We start from the raw sequence: 26,627 nt of genomic DNA, 5'->3' as shown, positions 1-26,627 counted from the left end.
GGAAGGCGGACAAGGAGACCCACTTATCTCCCTGCGCAGCCTAGCTCTGCATCGTGCTGCACTGCCTTCCGTGGCACAGAGACAGGTGCCACCAGGCACTCGTGGCAATGTACAACGTTTATAATCCAGCACTGTCGGTACAGCGGGGTTGGTTGAACGCTCACACATTTCTTTTTAAAACTCCCTTCCCGTGGACGACGACTAGGAGCCGTGCCCTGGCTTACCAGGACAATGCAGTGCAGCCAGCATGTGGATGCCACCCGCTCCGTCTGTATGGGATAGAGCGTTCACCCCTCGCACGAGTAGGATTTTATCCTGGTGCTCCAGGTTTCCGCCACTCACGTAAACCACTCATCAATTGGCCGACAGAACCTTCATATGCAGGGGACCGCAGAGCTCGGGAAATTGTTGGCGCGGGCTCATTGCGTAGCTGGCGTGTCGCTTGGCTGGTCCCTCGTGCCTCTTGAGTTGCTCTCTCTCTTCGACAGCGAGTAAAATACTCCGCGCATAACATACTGACGTCATTGTCATCACTGCATGGGATACGTATTAAGTGATTATAATGATGATGTGATGTTATCACGTCATACAACAACCGTGATTCGCCACTAAGTGGCATTGACGTCACCACGGCGCTTGCGCCAGGCAAGGTGCACGCCGGCAGGAGGTCACGGGACAGACCGTGACCCCAAGCAGGTGGCATGGGTTGACTGACTGACGCATCAGCTGCACCCCCGACTTGTAACACAAAGCATTCGGCTACAGCCACCTTGCACGTGGTGTCACCTGAGATGATAAGGCCCCAGGACACTGCGTGAGCACTCCCCCCCCACCCCGACCACCAAATGGGAGCCGGCGTTGTGAGAAGCCGCTGCTGGTTTCCATGTTTACAAGCTCCTTATCTCGCCTCTGCCAAGAGGGCAAAAAAACAAGCGCTGGACAAACTCGCACAAAGCTGAGCGCGTGAGGCTGAATTTTTTTTCTTTCTCACAAACACCATTGTCCCCATGTCACATTCAGCAGGATTTTTTTTGTTGTTGGAGAGGCAGGAGAGACGAGGAGTGGAAGGAGGGGGGGGGGCTGGAAGGGGATGGTGGGGGGCGATAGACATCAGGGAGCTGATTGGGGGGAACAATGCAGAGCTGCGGGGGTGACATGAAACAGACAGGAACCAGGAAGCAATGTTCTCGAGATGGATACAAAATAATGATTCGGTCAGTGAAGTTGCTGTGCGCGTTGACAGATGCCGAGTTGCGGGGATGTGATTGCCATTAGGCGATAGAATTCACAGGCTCCGGTCCCGCGTGAGTTTCCTCTTTACTTGCTGAGTTCATAAATTGTCGACGTCACAGTTGCAATCATCATCATCTGCGTTCCCGTCATTAGTATCACGATGAAAAAGTATTTACTCGTTGTAGGCGCCTTTAGGTGAATCAAGTTTATAATCAGCCTCACTCTCCACGAATGTCCTCTTAGGCTTCCTCCCTTGCTCAGTTGGCTCGTGGGTACAACATACACAATGGCGTTAAAAAACAAGATAACATTATATGCAGAAAGAATGAACGAATCGCTGTAATAGCAATAATCTGGAATGCAAAGTCTATCTCTCCGCAAGAGTGCCAGAGTAATTGTGCAATACGTTCTGTTTCACGATAACTCTTGGACAAAAGTAGCGCGCAGCAACGTTCCAATGATTACAAAACATTCATTGTTTAAAGCGTACCGATTTTTTTTCATCAATTTTTTTTAAATATATAAAATGTAGAAAAAAAATACACAAAATGCACGCGTTTAAGACGAAGAAAGATATAATATCACTGGGACATGTTTTAATAAAGCAGAACCATTTGCGCTGTGACCCTGTCCTCACCGCACACATTAATTGCATCCCTCATGCGTTTATTTTTTCCAGGACCCCATCAGTTCCTGGCTCAGCATCTGTCTGTCGTCGGCTAAGGAATGTGTTCCTCCAGACCGCGCGTGATGTGCGTGATAGCCTTTATTTGGGGGGGAGGGAGGGGGGAAATAGGTGGTGGTGGTGGTGGGGGGGCATTTTCTTTGGGCCCGAGTTGTGCCAGGGAAGAAGGGATGATGGAGAGCGGCTTTGTTGGGCGGTGGTGGTGTGGGGGGGGCGGAGACTGGGGGGCGGTGGAGGGGGGAGTCCGCTCGAGCCATTGCCGCCACCGCCTCTACGTTTCGTTGTGGGCTGGTCCCAGCCTGCTGATCTTTACGGTTTTTGTAGTGCTTTGTTTGCTTTTTAATTAAGTCCCGGAGGTCACCGTGGGGTCGGATCCTTACTCTTGACTTGCCATTGGTGTGATTTCTGCTGGGGTGCGATTTGGCGTTGGGGCTTGAGAGCGGGAGAGAGAGGGGAGGAGGAAAGAGGAGGTGGTAGCGGTTGTGGTGGGCAGGATGGAGGGCGCGGAGGGGAGGGGAAGGGCGGGGAGGATTTTTCGCAACTCCAACAGCGCCAGTAGCTGGGGACCTGCCATCGTAGTCGGCACAAGTTCACTCGGCTCGCCGCGTCGTCTGGCTCGCGAGCGCCCACGGTTGTACCCACAGCCCAGGTGTGAGAGCAGCGTCCCTCCCCCTCCGTCCAGAGAATCCGAGCATTTGATCGCGCGCGGATCACGCGAGAGCGACGCAGATCAATTTAACGGCGCAGGAATGCAAAATAAATCGAACATTGTCGGGCTGAGTGTAAGGGAGAGAAACCTGCTTGATTTGCAAATTTTGTGATTTTGATTCAGGTGGTGTGGTGGACGGAAAGCGGATCCAAGTTGGTTCGGAGGCAGACCCAAGTGGCAGCAAACCCGAGTGCAGGTGAGACACGGAGGCTTGTGTCTTCCGCGGGCGTGAGTCTGCATCATTTTAAATTATTAGTATCCCGTATTATTCCAAAATTCTGCCAACTGCGCATGCATATTGGATGACGCGATGACATTCGAAATCTATTGATGCCCTCACCATATGTGTGCAAACACAGTGTGTAATAATGCGCTGTTGTTTTTTGTTCGGAGGGGATTATACAGTGGGTATGGATAATAATGAAGCTATTATTTATAAAATCTTCGCTGATTGAACCAGAATGATTTGACATTTCAGCAGAAGGGCCCTTCGGGGTTGATGGTGTTTGCGGGTTGCAAGGCGGGTTAGCGTTCCATTAGCTTGGCGTAGGTCTGTCTCTGAGTGGCGTGGTGTTTGCGAAACAGGCCGTGTGCATCGTGCGTCAAAGTTCGGGTTGGGAACGCAGTCCCGGCATTTTTAATGGAAAGTGATTAACGTATTATGGGGCTCTGCATGGAAGCTTAAACCCCACTGAAAGCAAATCTTTTTAGAGTTCAACCTTTTGTACGGCTTACTTAAGCTTGAGAGTGCTCACATGATTTACGTAGGTCTTGATTTATTTTATAGCAAGAATTACTTTTTAAATTCTCAGCTTTTACTTAATCTGCGTCCTAATTAGACAGAAAATGCAGTTTAAGTAACGAGTAACCGCTTGGGAAAAAATACCGAAATGAAGAACGTGTAGTCAGACGGTCCAGTGTGGGTTTTGTCGTTTGTAGTATTTCGTCACACGCCGATTATTCAATTTGTTTTGGTCAGGCGAAGTCACAAGGCCCCCTCGTCCAGGCGAGCCAATGGTCCGCCTGTGCTGACGGGAGTCATGTGAGCTCCGCGATGACACTAGGGGGCGGCAGGTGACCTCTGTGGAGGAGGGGGAAGGGGGGCTTGCGGTGCATGGGTGCAGCCAGAAGCGTGGGCTGCTGGGGGGAGTGGATTTTGGCCGTGTGGCTGGGCCCTCCTCCCAACCCTCCCCGTACCGTCCAAGGCCAGATCGTCAGACGCGTTATGGAATGTGTTGGACTTTGTTTTTTTTGCGGTATTTTATTGAACACATTAAAATGGTTGGGTACAAATATCCGAACAATGCACTCCGTTTAAACTCGTCATCAGTAGCGGTCGGTGTTAAATTTGTATGTATTTTTTTATATGGCCGGCGAGCTAAGGGGTCAGAGCATTGAGTCGATACGGCTGAGATCCTGGGTTTGAATCCAGACAAGCTGCCTGTGACAAAGCCGGGTTATCTCGTCTCGCGAGTTGACGGTCTCGGCCTGGTCAATAAAGGGTGTTCACAAAACAGGCCATTCACATAAATGTGGCACTGCGCGAACTAGAGATAATTTCCCAGCTCTGAGACTTCAAAATATAAATTTGACTGTCCTGGCAGCAATCATCACTCTCTGTCGAAGGGCGGGTGGGCAAACACTCCCCCACCCACCCCCCTACGTTGATGTAGCAAGAGGACACGTGCAGGGATCTCAAAGGTAGCTCTGTGTTACACGTTTCCGTGGACCATTTTCCAATACTGTAGTACAAAGGTGGTTTCACTGTTCTGGGAGAGATCCGAATGGATGCTTTGTATCGTAACGTCACATCGATAGTACAATACAATTGGACGAAAAATCTATATGTTTTTTCAAAGCATTAATCGGTTATTAATTTAAATACGAATTGTCCGTGTGTTTTAATTCCTGGTTGGTTGGGGGGGTCGCTATTTTATAGAGCGCGCTTCCAACCGTACGCGCGGGCCGCCGGGTGAGGCAATTTATTAGCCACGTACGAGACGACAAAACTGCCGCACGCACGGCGACTTTTCATTGCACAATCCGGCAGAACCTGTCCCTGCCACAGTGCGGGAGGAAAAAGCCGCGTGTTTGTTATATATATTCACACAAAAAAAGTACAAAGCGATAAGTTAAACCAACCAAACGGGATTGCTTGCGGAGTGCTCCCGATTTGCATTCCCTTTCAGACGTGCGCGTGAACTGAAGAGATCGGCCAGCTACTGGTGGTTGGTGGTGGTCCTCGTGTTGACGGGGGGGGGGGGGTGTGTACACACGGTGGTGATTGGGGGGCTTTGGGGGGGCGTTAGAGGGGGGGTACGTTAGAGGGGGGCGGTGCGGATTGCAAGGGGGGCGTTAGAGGGGGGGCGTTAGAGGGGGGGGGCGTTAGAGGGGGGGGGGCGTTAGAGGGGGGGGGGGGCGTTAGAGGGGGGGGGGCGTTAGAGGGGAGGGCGTTGGGAGGGTTTTAGTTTCAGTTTCATTTCAGTTTATTTTGGTATAGCCCTGTGAGCCATTCGGCTCTTGAATCGGGTGCAATCACAACAAACAAAAAACAAAAACACGAACAAGAAAACCATCTTAAAGTGACTATGTGTGACTGTGCAAACAGAAAATCCATGGAAAAAAACAGCAAAAATATTCCTGCAAAAAGCACCGTACACCAACGCTGTGTGCAAAAAATCCCAGTGGGATGCAAGTCAAACAACAACAACCACAAGAAAACTTAGATTAAGGCCATCAGTCTAACTCCGTACTACAACAAAACAAACATGTCCAAACCAAAAGACGTTTTCGAAATCACCAAAAAATAAAGCCATAATTGCAACGTAACAGTGATCATAGGGACTGTGACCGGATTTTTACAATAAACTACATAAATAACATGTAACACCAAATCCTAGAGCCATAGCTGGCTGCATGAGTTACTCCACAAGAACAGAAGCATCAATCGGAGTATCAAATTTTTCAATGCACCTTTAAGATCAGCACGCTAAATCAAAATACAGATAATACTTTGCTGCGTTATCCGGAGCGAAAACATTTTATTTTACGCCAATGAATAGCAGTGGCAGCTAGGGGTGTACAACTCCTCTAGAGCAGTTTTGAGAGAAGATCTCATTGGTAGCGATTCAAGTTGCAGTTTATTGGCAATAGCATTCCAGACCCTGGGGGCATCAATAGCAAAGGCCCTTCCTCCAGTTTTTGTACGGCAATAGGGAGGGGGGCGTTAGAGGGGGGGCATAGGGGGGGGCGTTAGAGGGGGGGCTAGAGGGGGGGATTGCGAGGGGGGGCAGTAGAGGGGGCTAGGCGTTAGAGGGGGGGCGCTAGAGGAGGGGCATTAGGGGGGCATTAGGGGGGTATAGGGGGAGATTGCGAGGTGGGGTGTTAGAGGAGGGGGGCGCTAGAGGGGAGGGGACGTTGGGTGGGGCGTTAGAGGGGGGTGGAGGCGGCGTCTTCGAAAGGTGATCCTCCGCTTGTGTTTGTGTGCTCTCCCCGCCGTGGAGATGCCCTCAATGGGAGAGTGAAGCGGGCACGGCCTGGCAACGGCAACGCCGCCGCCGCCGTCGTCGTCGTCGTCGATGTCGTCCGGGGCGTTTGTCCCGGGGCCCCCATTGGTGGCGGCGCGGCCCCGTCCCGAAGGAGGCTGTCTGTTGTTGTTGTTGTTACTCCAATGGGACAGTCACAGGGCCATCGAGATATGACACGGACCGTCACTCGGGTCGCCACCTGGCCTGAGGCTTTTTTTTATTTCTATCCTGGATGGTTCTCTTCTTGAGGTCGCTGTCCGAGAAAACATTTAAGTCTTCCTGGAATATTACAGAGTAATCAGACCAAGGCCGTAATTTGCTCAAAATGTCCCCCCCAATATATTGCTATAAAAAAGATTTCTGTTTATATGATTGTGGTTATGGTTGTACTTTATTCATCCCTAATCTCTGCCATTACATACAATGAAAAAAGAAAAGGTTAAAAAGAAAAACAGAGCAATGGAATACAATACACTATTAGACATTATTGTAAAAAAATTATAAAAGTCCATCTTATCTGTTAGTTAATATTTTGAAATTTTAGGCAGGAAATTCGTTTTAAAAATGTAGATTTTTTCTTGGGGGGGGGACCCCCAGACCCCCTGGAATATTTGGGCCCCCCAATGTTGACTCCATGGCTACGGCCTTGAATCATACACACCACTCAAGACGACGCATTGTTATTTGCCTCACCCCTCTGGGAGCACCGGTGAGATATATTCTGGAATTTGTAACCTCAGCGGTGGCAACCCTAACCTTTCATACCCAAGTCAGTCGGCTGGCACGGTGGTTAGCAAACGTGCTTCATAATTGACTCAGCCCCTTATCCCTCCCCGATCAATTGGAGCTTCACTTTATGGGACATCCATAGCGGCTGTCCTATATACACACAAACACCACCCCTACCCACATCCTTACTCACACATCATCACCGATAGGAATGCATATTTTCCTCTACTGGCTGCGGTCTGCAAGCAGGTGTTGGGTGCTGCTCGATGCTTGTAACGAGGAGGGAACGCGGAGAGAATTAAACAAGTGAATAGTCGCCGCGGTGTAGAGATGTTAACTACCTGGCCTGGTATACAGGAGGTCGTGATTTCGATCCCGACTCTGGAGGATGTATATTTGGAGTTTGAATTTTCTCCCCGTGGTCGCAAGGAATTTCCTCCGGGTCCTCCGGTTTTTCCCTCGCACATTTAGAAACATGCTTTTTAAAGTATTGGCTGCTTTACATTTCCACACGATAATAAAGCCACTTTATTGGGCTATCATTTGTGGCCAAGTCGCTTTTGTAAAAGAGCTATGTAGCTCCGTGGCCCTTCCTGGTAAAATGAAAATAGTTAAATAGTAAATCGAATTTTTTGCATCGTGGGATCATGAGGGAAGGTGATGGCTTCGGGAGATCTTCATTCAACCGCGGATTGACCATGAACGATCATGGACGATGAATATAATGTGTGCTGGCGACATGATCTTTCGTTACTGGTTCATAAATATGGGGCAATACAAAACTATTGGTCTCTGCATTCAGCTGGTCAGCTTCTCAAGCAGTAATACAGTTCTGCGTCGAGTGCTGAGTATGCACCGCTGAGATCCTGGAGTCGAACCTAGGTTCCATCCACCCGTGGTCCAACCGGGTATCCAACCCGTAACAATATTATTTGGGTCTTTTGGTAAAGTCGCGTAGATAGGTTCAAAAAAAATTATATCCAAAGAATATTAATTCCTGCAGTCACGAAAGCTTTAAGTAAAAACTCGTAACAAGTTCACTGTTTCAGCACGATCACCAATCACTGCAAACTCTATCTCTGGGGGGGGGGGGCGGAGATTATAATAATTATAATTTAAAAAAAGGTTGATTGCTCTTTAGCAGGCGATGCGAGAGGTTGTACAACCACAGTGTGGCTAAGAGGCAATTGAAGACATCTCGAGGAGTATTTCTGTGAAGTCATCTCCCCGGAGTCGGCACGCGTCTCACCAGGCCTGCAGAATGGAAATGTCTCCATGTTGTGACGATGCAGGCAGGGCAGATGCAATACGAGAGAGAGGACGCAAACACGTGACGAAAATAGCTTTACTCTTTTGTTTATAGTTGAGCAGGCACAGTTTAGTGTTCAACACATGTACTGTATAAACCTGGCATGCAGGCTGTGATGCCAACAAGACCTATTTCCTTGTCTGTAAGTGAAGTCGTGCATTGGGGTCGTTAACTTTCGAGCAGGTGATTGCATTTTGGTATAACTTCCTGAATAGATCGTCGCAATCATCATCAACCATGATCCGTCCACTGCTGGATGTAGGCTTCTCCAAGTAGTGGCCCTCTCTCAGGGCTTCCGCGGTGTTGGGTGACCCGCCTTGCCAGGCCGTGCTCGTGGCCACCACGTGCCAGCGGGACTCGAAGCCACCGGCTCGGTCAGAGCCCAGCCCGGAGTGGAGCACTCCGGCGGCGTCTCGGTTGCCCAACACGTTCCCGCAAAAAAGAGACGCGATCCAACACCATCGCCACCACCACCAACAGCGAACAACATTCTTTGTTCTTCTGACATCCTCATTACTAAGGCGGATATGGCCACTCGGTGCGTTGGGCCATTGGGGGGGTCCGCGCTCAGCAACGTCGATAAAAAACGACACCCCAGCACCTTCGATTAGCACGGTTGGCTACGTGCGGTGCGAAAGAAGTTCAAGATACACACGTACATAGACTTAGACAGAGACACATAGACTCCAAAGAGACCCCATAGACTCCAAAGAGACCCATAGACTCACACAGAGACCCATAGACTCATACAGAGACCTAGACTCGCACAGAGACCCATAGACTGACACAGAGACCCATAGACTCACACAGAGACCCATAGACTCACACAGAGACTCATAGACTCAAACAGAGACTCATAGACTCACACAGAGACCCATAGATTCACACAGAGACACATAGACTCACACAGAGACTCATAGGCTCACACAGAGACTCATAGACTGATACAGAGACCCATAGACTCACACAGAGAATTAGACTCACACAGAGACCCATAGACTCACACAGGGACCGAGACTCACACAGAGACCTATAGACTCACACAGAGACCCATAGACTCACACAGAGACCCACAGACTCACACAGAGACCCCATAGACTCCAAAGAGACCCATAGACTCACACAGAGACCCATAGACTCATACAGAGACCTAGACTCACACAGAGACCCATAGACTGACACAGAGACCCATAGACTCACACAGAGACCCATAGACTCACACAGAGACTAATAGACTCACACAGAGACTCATAGACTCACACAGAGACCCATAGACTCACACAGAGACCCATAGACTCACACGGAGATCCATAGACTCACACAGAGACTCATAGGCTCACACAGAGTCTCATAGACTGATACAGAGACCCATATACTCACACAGAGAATTAGACTCACACAGAGACCCATAGACTCACACAGGGACCTAGACTCACACAGAGACCTATAGACTCACACAGAGACCCACAGACTCACACAGAGACCCACAGACTCACACAGAGACCCCATAGACTCCAAAGAGACCCATAAACTCACACAGAGACCAATAGACTCATACAGAAACCTAGACTCACACAGAGACCCATAGACTGACATAGAGACCCATAGACTCACACAGAGACTCATAGACTCACACAGAGACTCATAGACTAACACAGAGACCCATAGACTGACACAGAGACCCATATACTCACACAGAGACCCATAGACTCACACAGAGACCCATAGACTCACACAGAGACCCATAGACTCACACAGAGACCTAGACTCACACAGAGACCCATAGATTCACACAGAGACCCATAGACGCACACAGAGACCTAGACTCACACAGAGACCCATAGACTCACACAGAGACCGATAGACTCACACAGAGACCCATAGACTCACACAGAGACCCATAGACTCACACAGAGATCCATAGACTCACACAGAGACCTAGACTCACACAGAGACCCATAGACTCACACAGAGACCCATAGACTGACACAGAGACCCATATACTCACACAGAGACCCATAGACTCACACAGAGACCCATAGACTCACACAGAGACCCATAGACTCACACAGAGACCTAGACTCACACAGAGACCCATAGATTCACACAGAGACCCATAGACGCACACAGAGACCTAGACTCACACAGAGACCCATAGACTCACACAGAGACCGATAGACTCACACAGAGACCCATAGACTCACACAGAGACGCATAAACTCACACAGAGATCCATAGACTCACACAGAGACTCATAGGCTCACACAGAGACTCATAGACTGATACAGAGACCCATAGACTCACACAGAGAATTAGACTCACACAGAGACCCATAGACTCACACAGGGACCTAGACTCACACAAAGACCCATAGACTCACACAGAGACCCACAGACTCACACAGAGACCCACAGACTAAGACCCACAGACTAACACAGAGACCCATAGACTCACACAGAGACCCACAGACTCACACAGAGACCCATAGACTCACACAGAGACCCATAGACTCACACAGAAACCCACAGACTCACACAGAGACCCACAGACTCACACAGAGACCCACAGACTCGCATAGAGACCCACAGACTCGCATAGAGACCCACAGACTCACACAGAGACCCATAGACTCACACACAGACCCATAAGGTTATTGTCCTCCCCCCACACCTCCGATTAGCACGTTTGGCTACGTACGGTGCGAAAGAGGTTAAAACACGCATAAGTTGCAGTTGGTATCGGCAATCGTCATGGCTGCACGCAAGTGCCCCGAAAGTGCTCGTCATCATCGCGGCGATAAAAGGTGGGCCGTGTTTGTGCGTCGCTCAACTCGATTGGCGACGGCCGCGTTATTGAAACGAAGGAGGCGTTTACAAGTTCGGGCTGAATCACCAAACCCTAAACGCGTGTAAAGGCTTGCGGGTGCTGCCCCCCTATTTGTGTACCTGCGTGCCTGGTGACACAATGTGGGTGGTGGTGGTGGTGAAGTGAGCGGAGTAGTTTTACCTGAATGTATTCAGGTGCCTGGAAGAGGAAGGGGTGGGGGGGGGGGGTGCTGGATGAATGCCGCTTGCTCAATCGAGCACACACGGGCGTTTTTGCATGCGAGGTCGTTACACAGACACACAGGCACGCACGTAGACAAACACACGCGGACAACACGTGGACATACACGCCCATCCATCTCCAACAGCCGTTGTCAAGTATTGGGGGGGGGGGGGTGGCAGCATCTTGGCGTGCGTGAAGTGTGAGCAGCTAGGAAGGACGCGTGAGGAGCTGTGTTTGGTATACCGAGCGCTGTCACCTGCCTTCCTCTACCCTCGTGCGGACTGCTGCTGCTGCTGCTGCCTCGACGTTTGCGTTCCCAAAGCATAAACGTGAGGTTCGGCCACTGCCCGGCCCTTCTTGACAGTCGCTTAGTTGGCGCGGTGGTTTGTACTGCGACGGACGGCGGAGGTCAAACCCTCGTGAGTGCCGAAACGGAAGACCGCGTCCACAAAAGGACCCGTTCAATTAGCTCCTCCCCCCCCCTGCACCGCACCAAACAAAGACAAATATCCCCCGGAGAGGGTTGTCTGATTGTTGGGACAAGTGCTGTTGGCGAACACCTACGAAGGCCGGAACGGTACACGAGGAGGTGGGCGGCCAGCACCACGCCCGGCCGTCTTTATCTCCCCAGTGGCGATGTTTACACACGGCACCAGGTACTCATTTGAGGCTGAGTCGACCTAGGGGGAGGTCCAGGACCGGTTCAGATAATCGTCACTGGGTGTTGGCCGTGAACGGGAGTCGAACCCGTGTCGCCGGGTTCGTAGAGCAGCGTAGCGCTAGCCGCTACGCTCCCTCCTCCCCACCCTCCTCCCCACCCTCCTCGTCCCAGCGTCCCGTTACGAGCCTCCCCTCGACCCACCACCTCCTCCTCCATCCTCGGGACGAGCCACCGACGCACACCGCACGCACCGCACCCGCAGCGCCGATACCCGCAGCGTTCACAACGCAACGCGCCGCACGCCTGCGGGCACAGGGGACGGATTTTATTCTGCGCGCCCGTCTGCCGCTGCTCCTTCGCAGTTGTTAATTAAAAGGCGCATTAGCGAGTAATTACAGCGATTGCCCGTGAGAGCGTGCGTGAACGCGCGCACCGATTTGAAGGGCCGTGGCCCAGGCGGTGGCGGTGGAGGAGGCGGAGTAGCCCGTGGCCCGGGTCGGCTCTTGGAAGCGCTGTGAGACCCTCGAGGGGGGCTTAACCCCTCGAGGGTCTCCCAGCCTCTCTCCCGAGAGCCGTCGGGGATATCGTCGAAAGCGGTCGCGCCCACCGCTGCCACCAGAAGCAGCGCTAAGTTAGTCGGCTTGTCGCTCTGTTTTTCGTCTTTAAAAACAAAAAATAACCCCACCACAAGCAGCCCGTGGAACTTTGGTCGCGTCCTCAGCGGTACGCGGATTTCGTGTCGTCGTGCGCTCTCTCTCAGGCGAATGGGTTACAACGCCGTCAAGCGTATACATTTTGATGCGAGGGGTTCGCAAGCTAGGGGTGAGTTTCGAATGTTTCTAGATATCTGTATTCCTGCATGTGTGCATTTTGAAAGGTAATCATAATAATCATAATAATATCCGCACCTGCGATTATCACGGTTGGCTACACACGGTGCGAAAGAAGTTAAATGTATTTCGATTTAAAGCTTTCGTGATAACAATGATTCATCTTCACGTCGTGAGAATTTTATTGTGTTATTTTATTTTATTAATTTATTATTTTATTCTTATTCTACGTGACTTTACCGAGAGAACCAAAGAAGAAGTTAAATGTACAGATGCACATCAATAGTAGCCTACATGTCCTTTGGACGTGACGTGACACTCCCTCCCTCCCTCCAGCCAGCGAACAAATTTAGTTATTTTATGATGCTATAGCATGCGATATGAGAGTGTTATAGCACATCTTGTGCCTTTGTGTGGGATCCACGGCCGAGTGGAGAGGGTGGCAGGGTGGTAGGCGTCGTACCGTCAGCCCCACAGCGCTGCTGTAGATCGTAATCGTCGCCTCCATACTACAAACAACTTGGCAGGAGGCAACTGAAGGAGAGTCGATTAGCGTGCGCGTTTGTTTTTGTATTTGTTTGCATCTTTCTCCGGCTTGTGCCCTAGCAGCGTGCTGTGCATTTGTACGTTGAATAAAAATATCGCTTTGGGGGAGAAAATAAAAGAGGCTTTCATGTGTAAACAACAGGTGTAATAATAACACTATTGTCTCCACTGTATTGTTTTAGACATTGTAACTGGGCTACAATCACTTCCTTACCGAGCTATTTAAATGCCCTTCTGTTCTGGCAACCTGAGATGTACTGCATGGTGGTGGGGGAGGGGGTGCAGTATAAATAATAATAATTCTGTAATAAATTATGGTGGTAAAGTTTAAGACTTAATTTCAGCCAGAGCTGCCCGAAATATTTCCCTCTGCCAGTGCGCGGTGGAGAATAATTCCATGATAATGTAATCCATGATGTTGATGATGATGAGCGTCATTGAGCTTAGCAGGGACCTGATGCCACGTGCCAGTGTCGGCGCACTCCGCCACGCGCTCTGCCACTCCTCCTGTGGAAGCGCGCGACAAAAAAATAAAAATTTCAGCTTAAAATGCTGAAATGGCTTTTTTTCTCTCTCTCACTTCTCTTATCAAATTATTCTCCGTAGACGAGACCGAAAAGACTGGTTTGGAGAGTTTTTCGTCGCACGGAAGGTTTACACGTGCACGAAAAAAAGTCTTACAAAGTGTCGGGGGCGGTGCGAAATGCATTCAACCTTTCCGCATACTCCTCCTCCTGCTGCTGCTGCTGCTGCTGCCAGCCCAAGGAACCGGTCCGGGGGAGGGGTGGTGGTGGTGCTGGGGCGTTACGTAATTGATAACTCGAATCGGTCGAGTTTCATTCCTTTGGTCGCGTCGACTCTGTGCAGAGAAGTGACGCAAACCCCCTCCGCCCACCCACCTGTGCCGTCACCCGCCGCGATGTGTCACATGACAGCGGCACGCACACACACACAGCGCTCGAGCGCGCGCACACACGCGCGTTGCGTGTGTCACGTTGGGTTCCCCCTGGCAACAGGCACACTTCCTCCTCGTCATTTTTTTTCTGCCTCCTCTCTCTCTCTCTCCTCTCTCTCTCTCTCCGCTGAGCCGCGCCACCGCTGCGACGTTCCCCGCCTGCGCTCCCGCCCCTCGGAGCTCGGCTCGCACTTCATTAGGGGCAGGTGGCAGCGGCGCAGAAGGCAGCGGGAAACGATAGCGTCGCGTCTCTCGAATCCCTGTCGAGGTTGGCTTCTTCTTCTTCAAAAGGGGGGCCAGAGAGAAGGAGGCGAAAGGGTCCCGACCCGTTTCGACGGAACAGCGACAGCCCTTGGCGTGGTTCTCAAAAGGTTCGTCGCATGGTCCGCGTGTGGCATTTACAGATACTTCGCGTCGCTCTGGCTGGTTCGGTGTGGAAACTCTTGAGGTCTAAAAGTCATTGAATGAAAATGTAACTTCCTTCTCGCTGCCCTACTTTGCCCGAGTGCTCCGTATCGATCGTGCCGTGTGTATTTTTTTTTTAAAACAAAAATCGTTCTCCTCTTCTTCTGTGGTTCTTTCGGTAAAGTCACGTAGAATGAGAATAAAATAATAAATTGACGAGACTGTCTGGAGGACAGCGCTGTCCTCCAGACAGTCTCGTCCCTTCACCTGATGAAGGCCGCTTGTGTTGTGGCCGAAACGTCGTGAGAATATTATTGTGTTATTTTATTTTATCAATGTATTATTTTATTCTCATTCTACGTGACTTTACCGAAAGAACCAAAGAAGATGAATCCTTGCAGTCACGACAGCTTTAAATCGTTCTCCTCTTGTTGGAGTTTTCCCCGTTTCTCAAAACGGTGCTGTCCTGTTCGTTGCTCAAGTTAAACGATGCCACTTTTGTTGTTTTTGCAAAGGGCCCCCTTTACAAGTGTCGTGTGAACATTACGTTCTCACCCATTCAAAGTACATATTTGATTAACGTATCATCTGCCTCTTAATAGCTACCAAAAATACCACGGCTTTGACTGGTTTTGTTTATCCACTTCACGGCTGACGACGGTCATCATCCCCGCGGCACTGGCTCACACACGTTCCTCCCATCAGCAGAACGTCTAACCCTCCTCCTCCTCCTGGCACTTGAGTCGACACGGGTTCGGCCCTCAAGACGAGGATGGAGGCCGCGCAAATACCCGGGAGCGCCTGCCCCTGTCACGAGCCGAACGAGCGCAACCTTGCCCGCGTTGCATGTACAGACAGATCAACGTTTCAGTTTTGTATGCGCAGTCCCTACTTCTCCTTTTCTTCCCTCTCACGTCCCTCTGACTCCTCGCAGTGTTACCGCTCGCAGCCGGATGGCTCCCAATTCAGAACAAGACACTTTTTTCAGCTTTCGCAACGACACCTGCTAGGGCAGAAACAGGCAAAGCAGCCCGGCCGATCAGCCGATGAAAGTCGGGAAAGGCAGTGGGTGGTGCCCTTCACGAGGATGCTGATGTGCGGGCGTAGCCTCGGAGGCAAGCGTTCCACGGGGCCACGCAAAAAGATCAGCCGTAAAACAATAACAGCTGCTCCCCATCCTTAGCCTGAGCTATGGCACCACAGGCCCGGTGTGTTGGGATATGAAGGCGGTCAAGGCAAGGGCGCAGCCCTGTGATTAAAAACTATGAAACCTTTTCTATGTTAGATTTGAAGTTTTCGTGACAGCAGGGATCCATACTCTTTGGTTTTTTGGGTAAAGTCACGTAGGTAGAAAATAAAATAAATCAAATCACGACGTTTCGATGGCAACAAGAAAAATGTTTTTTGCAAATAACATTTTTCTTGCTGTGGTTACCCACCTGATGATGATTGCTTGTGTTGCAATCGAAACGTCGCGATTTAATTTATTTTATTTTATACCTACGTGACTTTACCGAAAGAACCAAAAAGTATTTAAATGTTGCCAGGAAAGACCCACTGAGCTAAACAGTTCTTTTTCAGAAGCGACCTGGTCACGAATGATAACTCAACGAAGTGGCTTATCACGTGGAAATTTACAGCTGTAGCCAAATGTTCTGAACGCGTGATGGTGATTCTAAATGTGGAGAGAAAAACCGGAGGACCACGAGAAAAATCCACGCGACCACGGGGAGAACGTGCAAACTCCAAATATACAGCAAGCAGGCATCAGGGTTAGGATCGAACCCACGACCTCCCGGATACTAGGCGAGGCTCTCACGCCACTTGGCAAAAGGGCCCCCATGAGAGGGGAGCTTTAAAGAAGGTAGTTTGACCGAATTTTGCTCGCCGGCCGGACATCTTGGAAGAGATTTGAGTACCCATACTTTACCCCACCACGCGGAGACCCTTCCGATCGACTAACTAGGGTACCAATTTATACCGTTCGCTGGACAGAGTTGGCAGAGGGGGAGGACTTGACGACAAACGTGCCCCATTGTTCCACCTGCGGCGCCAGGAGATCCACTAGAACCGGTGACCTCGGAACTTGTCCTTACCCAGCAGAGAGGTGTCTGGCCTATGAATATCTGGCAGTTCACCAGCACTGGGTTTAGGCAACGCCTGATTCTGCTGATGAGACACTGTCAGAACCGGTCCAGAGTTTTCCTTGCGCGTTGAACCAATGCTTCTAATATTACGCACTCCCAGAAGGCCGCGGAGCTGATGGGATGTGTGTAAAAACATACGTTTATGTGTTCGTTTATGTGGAGGGATAGATATGGGAACGAGGCGTGCTCTCTGATTATATATTGTGGATTATATATTGTGGATTGCGAGTCCAGGGTGCTCACACTTAAGGCACGGCAGCGTCCCCACGCGTGGAGGATGCAATTGGGCGGTAAAACTTCCCGAAGTAATAACGTATGTGTATGTATGTTGAACTTCTTTCGCACCGTACGCAGCCAACCGTGCTAATCGGAGGAATTGGGGTACGCGCGACAGCGCCGATCGCGAAGCGCCGCAGCCAAGCTGCTTTTCTCCAGAAAGATTTCATTTGTTTTGCCAAGGCTTTTCAAATCTGTTTTTACTGTGGAACCTTTGTACTAACACGACTTTATATTTAAATATATATACGTAAACTCAAACTGACCCCCCCCCCCCTACTCGTGATACAGCGCACACCAAGTGCGGCAGTTGCGCTATGACACGGCCCTATAGAGGGTTGCCACTTGTCCTGCCTTTCCTCGGATCGTCTCTTCATTTGTTTTTAAATACCGAACTCTCATGGGAAATCTGAAAATTTGTCCTGGGACATTAAAGGGTCCCTGTTTGTGTCAGCGGGTGAAATATGTAAGGATTACCAGGGTAATTAAAACCCACGGTTTTCGTCTATTGGGTAATATTAATGCACCGCTCCAGAAGCCTCCAGTCGAACCGTTGTCGTGTAGTTCCCCGCTCCCCTTCTGGTATCGTGACATACTATTCTTCTTCTTCTTGCAATGATGTGTCCCGTTTTTTATTCTAGTACCTCAGAGATAGTAAGCACAGTCACGCGCTTCCGAAACGATCCTCCATTCCAGCTACGGCCGGTGGCTTTAAGTTCACCTTTTGCCCGACGGGCACGGCGCTGATTTCTAGTTAAAGTAGGAGAGGGCTGTTCTCAGCTGATATTTGTTTTAAGACGTCTCTCCGTTTCATGCGTTACGCCATCGTTACTCTTGGCGGCGGGTCATGGAAGAGATGCTGGGTCCCTACGCAGGGAGGGGCTCAGGCGTCAGTGGGCACACGACGTTCTCAATCTTCACGGTTTTCATGCGATGTTCACGCTGCCTCGGAGACCCTGAGATGGAACAGCTTTCTGATCGAGCTGTCCCGACCCTTATCGCTATTGGGACAAATAACACGAAGCCGGGGCGATGGCGGTGGCGGTTACGCACGTGGCCTGTAATCCAGCACCGTGTAGGCAAGCCAGGGTTGGTGGATCGCACACAGATGTCCTGAAACTCCCTTACGAGGGGTGTCGAGGAGGAGCCGTACCCTGGCCCGCCAGGAGAAGGCAGTACAGCAAAAATGTGGACTCCACCTGTTCTGTCTGGATGGAAGAGAGCGGTTTCTTCCTCACGCACGTGAGATTTCACCGGGTTCGTCGGTTTCCTCTCACGCATGAACGCTTATTAATCGGCCGATACCACCACAATGTGCAGAGGATCCCCAGAGCTTTGCAAAATTTTGGAGCCGCGTCATCACGTGGTTGCCTTCAAGTTCGTCTGTGGTTCCTCCTCGCGCCCCTGAGTCGTTCTCTCTCGACGAGAGCGGGGAGCGAATACGGGGGGCAGGGGGGGAGGCAGGGGGGGGCAGGGGGGGGAGGCAGGGGGCGGGGGGGCAGGGGGGGGCAGCGGCTTTACATTGCCCCGGTCAAGGTCACCTGACATGTGGTGAGGTCAGCGCATTGCGCAATCGCTGTACTCACAGCGGTGGTGCCAACCCATCGAGAGCCTGCTGAAGCAGAAATAGTTTTTTGAACGCATCACGTGACTACAAACAGTGCACGCTTTGCAATCGCAGGTTGCGTGAAGTAATTAATTTACTTGACTAATTACGATGATTAATCGTGATGTTCAAGTTATAAGCTGTTTTGTGTTTATTATGATCTAAATGTAAGTTTTGTTTCACCCCATAGGGGCCGTCCATAAATGACGTCACGCACCTGGGGGGGGGGGGGGGTTGAGAAATTTCGTCACATGAAAATGTGCAACTTTAAATAAATATAGACAACAAGTTCTACTTAATTAGATAGACTTTTTTAAAATATGTTTTCTCCAACATCAGAGTGCAGCGCCACATTAAATATGCACTACAATGACAATAGTTTAAACCGATTTGAAGCATCATTGGGAACCTCATTTGCCAGTAACAAAATATGATAATTGGCTTTTTACCCTTTATTCTGGCAACAAAACTGGCAAATGAGGTTTCCAATGGTGTAAATGCTTAACCGTGAGCTCTCATACTCTAATGGTGCATTGTCTTTGAGTTGTGCGCCTTTTGGCGTCTTCTGGTCCAACACCATGTGAGACGAGGCTCTAAAGAAAGCTGTCTCGGGTGTGGACCAATCAATTTCAAGGACAGTGCCACATACATTATCAGAGCTGTTGTTTTTTGTTTGCGTTCCGACCGCAGGTATTGTGGTCAATGTAAACATGACTCCTTGTAAAAAAGGTGTCAGTTTTGTTGCCAATTATCACGATTTGAAGCATGTTTTATTTTTTTGGGGGGGTGGGCAGAGCTTTGTGACGTAATATTTGAAGGGGGGTCTGACTTTTTGTGACGCCATGTGACGACAGGGGGGGGGGGGGGGGGTCAAATATCGTCCAAAATGGCGTGACGTCATTTATGGACGGCCCTATATTTTTCGATTTAAAACTTTCGTGACTGCAATGATTCATCTTCTTTGGTTCTTTCGGTAAAGTCACGTAGAATGAGAATAAAATAATAAATTGATAAAATAAAATAACACAATAATATTCTTTCGGTAAAGTCACGTAGAATGAGAATAAAATAATAAATTGATAAAATAAAATAACACAATAATATTCTTGTGTTATTTTATTTTATCAATTTATTATTTTATTCTCATTCTACGTGACTTTACCGAAAGAACCAAAGAAGATGGCCCTATATTTGTTCATTAATATTGGGCCCCGCCTTTACATTCTCGGTGGCCTTAAAATGGATCGCTTCGTTTGTGACTTTGAGTGCCACCACCGTGCTGGACTCGTCTCGTGTTGCAAAACGCTTGGTTGACTTGTGGGGCTTTTCCCAACCAAGAGCGTGTATTGCCATGTTGGCCTCTTCTTACGTGACAGGGCACCCAGCGACTGAGCATTACATAAGCGGGGGGGGGGGGGGGGTTCATCTGTAACGGCAGCTACGCCCCCCCCCCCCCCAAGCGACGGCCTTTCTCTCCGCGTGTAACCTTCGGGCCATTTCTGACACTGGTAAACGGCTTGTGCGGTGATGCGTCTGGTGCATTTGAGCACGCGTTTGCCATTCCGCGAAGACGACTGCACAGCTGCGTTTGAAACCATCCGCGCGGCGTACGTCGAACCTGCCGACACGAACAAACTAAACGAGGCCTCGGCCCGCGCAAGCCAACTGCGTGCCACCGCAAAGCCACCGCAACTTCACAACCAAAAAAAATCTAATTACGAAACGGCACGCGAAGGGGGCAGCATGGGGTTGGAGGGCACGTGGATAAGGGGGCAGGAAAACTGACGCCCGATTTCAGGCTTGATTGCTCGCGCCCCCGGTCTGTCCTTCAACAGCCGGGTAATTAAACTCCTCCTGTCACAGTTCCGTGGCTGGGGCCGCAGCATCCCCTCCGTCTCTGTAAAGGTGCAATTCCCAAGCAGGAAAAAACCAGCCCTGGTGACGATCGCACGGGAGATGGCGTCGCTCGCCAGTCCAGGCATCGCCCCGGCTGCTGTGATTTTATTTTAAATCACCGACTATAACTTTCATTCATCAACATCGCCATCGTCAGCGGCCATGGTCAATCCACCGCTGGATGAAGACGTCCCCAACCCGCTACCATCTTTCAAGATCTTGCGATGTAACAATGGTAATCATACTTTTGCTTCACATATAGCGTCATTCACGCTAATAGCATCCCACAACGCTCTACGTTAATTCTATATATGAGAACCAAATCCCATGTATAACCACTCCCATGGCAAATGAAAACCCTACTACCAAGCAAATAAAAAAAAAACTAATTTACAAATTAATAAATGGCACCTAAACAAAAAGCACAAACAACAAACAAGTGATCACGACAAATCCGCCGAGCACTTTGACCGCGTGGTGATCTCACCGCTCCATCTCCTCGGAGCGTGTCCTGTCGGACGCGTTCCCTTGCGCACATTTATCTGGAGGCTGAGTTGGAGCGTCGCGGGACCTCGTCCGCCGTGTGTTCTTGGCAAGCGTAGGAGTCACAGTCTCGGCGTTTGGTTAATTTGCCGATGAGTTACCAGGAAATGTCGTTACCTGCGACCTTTGGCCCTGGCATGGGAGAAGTCACGCGCTTTGTTAAATGGCCCGGCCAGGAGCAGGAAGCTCCCGCTTTGTGAGAACGAAGCAAAGTTCTTGCCCTGCCCACCAAAGACAAAGATCCCCCGTACAGCCTTCAACGGACTTTTAAGGCAAGTGCTGTTAGCGAACACCTATGAAGGCTGGCACAGTACACTCGGGGGGTGGGTGGCCAGTACCTTTGTCTCCCAAGTGGCGATGTTTTGCACACCGCACCAGATACTGCTTTGAGGCTGAGTCGACCTAGGGAAGACCCAGGACCTGTTCAGATAATCGTCACCGGTGTTGACCGTGAGCCGTGCCCACGACCACCGCCACTCCCACCCCGGGAAACGGTGTCATTTTGGTTCGCATTTGTTATCTTAATCGTGATCTTAGTCTATAGTCGTGCACAACTTATGGAAGGTTATTCAAGTATGAGTTGGTGTGAGGGTTTGGCAATTTTTGCTCTTCCGAATATTATCATGTCAGCCAAACGGTGAACCGAGTAATTGTATGTATGTATAAAAACATAAATATAATGTTAATTTTATAGCCAATTACCGTGTGTGCTCTTCCTGAGTGCACTGCTTTCTCAGTGCACAGCAACGTGACTGAACGCCCACAGTCCGAGTCAACACTCAGAGTCGTTCATTTCCTCCTCCCGTCGTCGTGGGTCACGACTTTGGCCACGTGCGCCCTGCAGCGTCGCGCGTGATTTCCGTCCACTCATAGTCGCCGTTCGCTCAGTACAACAACGACAAACAACAACAAAACACACAGGCGCGCGCACATCACTTGGGCTCACCAACATTTTCTCGTCAGGGACTTCGTCAACAACACGAACTATCGTCGAGTTACTTTGAGACATCCCAGGAGTGGTGGCGGGGGTGGGTGTGAGGGATTTGGTGGTGGGGTGGTGTGGGCTGGGCATGACACCAGTTACATCTCTTCTTCCCTTTCGGGGGGTGTCTTGCTCAGCTGGTCGTGTCACCCCGAGAAGAGTGAATGTGCAATTGTATTCGACTGTGTCCCAGCAACAGCTGTGCTGCTGATAAGGAGTTGCTTGCCTCCGCCTCCTCACAAACGTTTATTCATTTAGCTCAATTCCCAAACAAACCAACTACATTTATTTTAGGACTAATACTATCGTGCGAAGCACTGCTGACCCGGCGACCCGAGTTTAATTCCCTGGCCGTGGCTAATATCCGTGGCGATCGGTATCTTTCGCCATCGCCGCACTGATCGGCGTGGCGAAGTTTGGTAAAAACGACACGCAATGGAACCGATTCACGTTCGTTTCCTCGTTCAAACCCGCGAAGTTTAAAGGTGCGGTAGAGACGCATCGGGAGGGGGCCCGGGGTCGGGGGGACTGGGGGAGGGGTGAAAGGGTCAGGACGTAACATTATAAATATTCATATTCTTGGTTCTTTCGGTAAAGTCACGTAGAAGGGAAACAAAGTAATAAAACTATAAAACAATAAAATTCTCACGACGTTTCGACTGCAACACAAGCAATCATCATCAGGTTTGAAAACCACAGCAATAAAAATTTCTTTTTTGTTTAATATTTTTATTTTATTGTTTCCCTTCTACGTGACTTTACCGAAAGAACCAAGAATATGAATCCCTGCAGTCACGAAAGCTTTAAATCAAAATTATAAATATTGTTATCGATGTATATTACATTTTAGATGGATTTAATTCGACACAATGAAAGCCTCGTTTAAATTCCAATCCATCGCGTATCCAGGCATGATGGGCGCTCTCCAAAAGGCCCCTCCCCTCCGAGACTTGGAGTTGAGTTAAACTAAACTATTTTCATTTTACCAGGTGAGGCCCTACTGAGCTGCTATATAGCTCTCTTTCAGAAGCAGCCTGGCTATCACAAATGAAGTGGCTCTTCACGTGAGATGTATCGCCTGAGCCACAAATACTCTGAACGCACGTTGATTTTTAACGGGGGGGGGGGGGGTGGGGGGTGTAACCGGAGGACCCGGAGAAACATCCACGCAACTACGGGGAGAGGGACATGCAGACTCGAAATATACAGGCATCGAACCCACAACCTCATGTATACCAGGCGAGGTAGTTAACATCTTGCGTCTGTGGCGCACTGCTGATCCTACCACGCGAGGCGTGGTGCCGCGGCTGCTTGTGTACCAGAAATATTGTTGAAGACACTGGTCTCTCGTTGTCTCATCAAGATGTATGTCTCATAAGAATTTCCCAATAATTTCTACAGGCCATTTTTAGAAAAAAAACGCATATTTATTTATTTATGTTGCTGACAAGTTTCCTTTATCAGTCATCTCTGTAATACATTGTGGTGACTATTGCAATTACTTATTTCAATTAAGCTTTATAAACAACAGTAATACTTTCGGCAAGCGGGCAGTACCAGTTGATCAAGCATCGTGGCCAGACACTCCAGGCCGAGTTTGCAGAAGCCACGTCAGTGATAATACCTTAAAGCCTGTGGATTTCATTGCAACATTTTCTGGAGCCTGCCGCTGTCAAAACCCTCTACATTCTTTCGCGGACCACCACGCAGTAATGAGGCAAGGAACCTTTGTTGAAAACATTCGCATCTGCAACAGTTCCACAGACCACCTTCCATGGCCTTGCAAAGTCTCCGACCAGTGGCTCACCGGTGGCCTGTGGACCACAGGTTCTAAAACCGCTCTCCTAATCCATCATAAAGACAGTTGAAGTTAGATGATAATAAAACAAAAAAACCTATCACCGACAAGCCGTCGTGCAGGCCTTCAATCAGCAGTGAATCGACGTAGAGGCATAATATTGTTCTAGATAATTGTGAGGAGACCGGTGTTAGCTGTTGGACAAAACTTCATGTTGTCGACGTTAATTTTGGTCATCACTGAATGGCCTCGTAAATTGCCGGTGATTTACGTCAAGCGAGAACCGTTGCTTGCGGTCCGACAACGCTTCGTCCGGGGAGTCTGCCACTGGTCACTCCGTATCCAGAGCGCAAATGTCATCCCCGGCTATGCGCAACCACAGCTATGGGCTATGACTACGGAAGCCAGACATCGCCCCCCAGCTATGCGCTACTACAGCTGTTTACTCCCACTGTGGGCTGGATGCCTCTGTTTACGTCAAACTCATTTCGTGATTTTTGTTCTCTTCTCTCTGCTGTTTTGGACACAAAGGTGTTTGTAGGACAGTGAGGAGGGTCGGCTGTATAAGATTACCGGCTAATTGCACGTTGTAGGATAATTGAGGGAGAGGTGGTGGGAATAGTGAGGAGATCGGGAGAGAAGCAACCCCATCGTGCCGCGTCCACCGCACGCCCGCCGCATTCCTGGGCGAAGGGGAACGGATTCCGATGCTACCGCCGCCACTGCTGCTGCCGCCGCCGCTTCCTCTGGGAGTGATGCACTTACGTAGAACTTCTTTCTCACCATACGTAGCCGCCCGTGCTAATCGGGGGTGCGGGTGAAGGACAACAAGCTAAATACAAAAAGCAGTCGTAAAGAAATACGTTTTCAATCTAGATGATGATGATGTAAAAGTGCACAGCTCCAGTGGTTTCCTAATATCGGAAGGAAGAGCGTTCCAGACGGCCGCAGAAGCGCATGTGTTCGATTTATGGAGATGTCCGATCAAAAAGGGAATACGGTCTCCATGTGTTCTTGTACATGTACAGCACTTTTGTCACTCCACTGCTGGATGAAGTCTTGCCTACATAATTTTGGTCATTGAGGTTGTTTGACCATACTTCACCATGCTGGTCAGTGCAGGTTGTTGAAGGCCAGGGAGCGTAGATGTCGGAACATACAAGTAGAGTGCAATGACGGATCCTACTGCACTGCCATCCGCTTACCTGGCCGTGAACAATGCTTCTCTATCCACATCTCAGACAATAGAGAAACGAGGCAAAACGTGTGTTCAAGGCAACGTAATGTTTAATACACGCTGGGAATAGCAGACGCATCTCAGCACCAAGCCATCTCATGGCACCAGCGCCAGGGCGACGCGACCACTGGCTCAGCTTGTACAAAGGTGAATGCACATAAAGGGCCACGTGAAGTGTCAAAGGCTGTCTGGCAGCAGGTCACGGGATGGACCGAGGTGTTGTGAGTTAACCGACTGAGATGCCTGGCAGGCAGATGCAGCACCTGCCATCCCAACCGTGCCTTCTCGCCGTGTTTCCTCCTCACGGTGCTCTGCCCATTGTAGGTATGTACGGAGAATTTTTTTCGCACCGTACGTAGCCAACCGTGCTAATCGGAGGTTCGGGAAGAGGAGGGAGCGATACTTATATTGTTGCGCGTGTCTCGCTCCCTCGTTTGTTGCCGGAGGGGCGGCTGCCTCCCAACTACCCAGTCTTTTGCGAGCGTCTTCAACGGAGACCGATCGTGACACCGCTGGTGCGTGTTCTCCACACCCCCCCGCCATGCGGCACAGCCTTAGGGGTGTCCACGTCAGGGTGGCGATCATCACGCCGCTGGGGAAATATTTTTATTTGTGCCGGGCGTGCGTCTCCAGGAGTACGAGACACGGGTCAGCGTCTCCGAGGTTCGGAGTTCCCACGGATGACACCTGAGCCCTGTGGCGGGGGCGTGTGGGAGTGGGGTGGTGGGAGTGGTGGGGTGGTGGGAGTGGGGTGGTGGGAGTGGGGTGGTGAGAGGGATAGAGCATAGGCGGGGTGCAGTGTGACGAGTTGATTAGAAATTGTCTCCCTTGTTATCTCCATCCATCAGTTTGCTTTCATCTTAATTTCCAATTGTAGTTAAAGTTTACCTTTTGAAATGTAAACAGCTTAACTTGGTTTCAGAGGGTGCTTTCTGTTTGTAAAAGTTGAACTATTTTTTATTTAAAACAAATAACATTAATCGGAATATTTTTCTCTCTCATTCAGTTACCCACTTGCTTTGTGAAAAAAAAAGACGTTTCGATGTCCCTGAAGAGTGAAGGCTTGTAAAAAAAAATAACCTCAATCGCCAGTGCCTCTAGAGCGATGAGCCATTGAAGAAAACCTCAGTGCTGTAGGCCATTCAAAATTAATATTATTGGCCCTCGCTACCAGCCTAGCCATTGGCACGATTAAATACACGGAAGATCTGCTGTGCCAACACATTCCAGAGACACGACAAACAGCCACTGCCCTTGCTGCTTTCCTGCCATCTCAGCCCCTTTTCCTCTTCCCAGTGTCTGGTTCGAGTAAAACCCCGACACGTGACCCGCCGTGCCCACCACAACCACGGCCCCCCTCGCCCTGTCGCTGTCTCGCCATCACCCTCGGATGTCTCCAATAGCGGCTCTTCCTATGCCACAGTCTCCCCCCCCCCCGCCCGCTCCCCACTCAGTGTCTCTTGGAAGAGTTTTTATTGTAACTTGAAACAAAACCGACGAGGACA

The 26,627-nt window shown here is 50.0% G+C and overlaps 1 protein-coding gene across 3 annotated transcripts in view; it reads left to right on the top strand.

Annotated features, from left to right (window-relative positions):
- The first annotated feature begins 2,447 nt into the window (after positions 1 to 2,447).
- LOC116942989 (RNA-binding protein 47-like) overlaps positions 2,448 to 26,627 on the top strand; it is a 52,686-nt gene continuing 28,506 nt past the window's right edge. The window contains exons 1-2 of one of the 3 annotated variants that reach the window (XM_032955555.2): positions 2,448 to 2,567; positions 2,751 to 2,823. Coding sequence is in view for 2 of the 3 variants with exons in the window: in XM_076067406.1 (XP_075923521.1) it covers positions 14,197 to 14,603 (407 nt within the window). In the remaining variant the exon portion in view is untranslated. Of the gene's footprint in view, positions 2,568 to 2,750; positions 2,824 to 14,125; positions 14,604 to 26,627 lie in introns of those variants that run through there. The other 2 variants (XM_076067406.1, XM_032955556.2) reach the window with 2 other exon arrangements.

The sequence above is a fragment of the Petromyzon marinus genome, chromosome 16 (genome assembly GCF_048934315.1).
Source record: "Petromyzon marinus isolate PM22_M1 ecotype Great Lakes invasive population chromosome 16, UKy_Petmar_22M1.pri1.0, whole genome shotgun sequence".
Taxonomy (NCBI): domain Eukaryota; kingdom Metazoa; phylum Chordata; class Hyperoartia; order Petromyzontiformes; family Petromyzontidae; genus Petromyzon; species Petromyzon marinus.
Note: the sequence above shows the minus strand (reverse complement) of the source record. Positions and strands in the feature narration are given on the sequence as shown.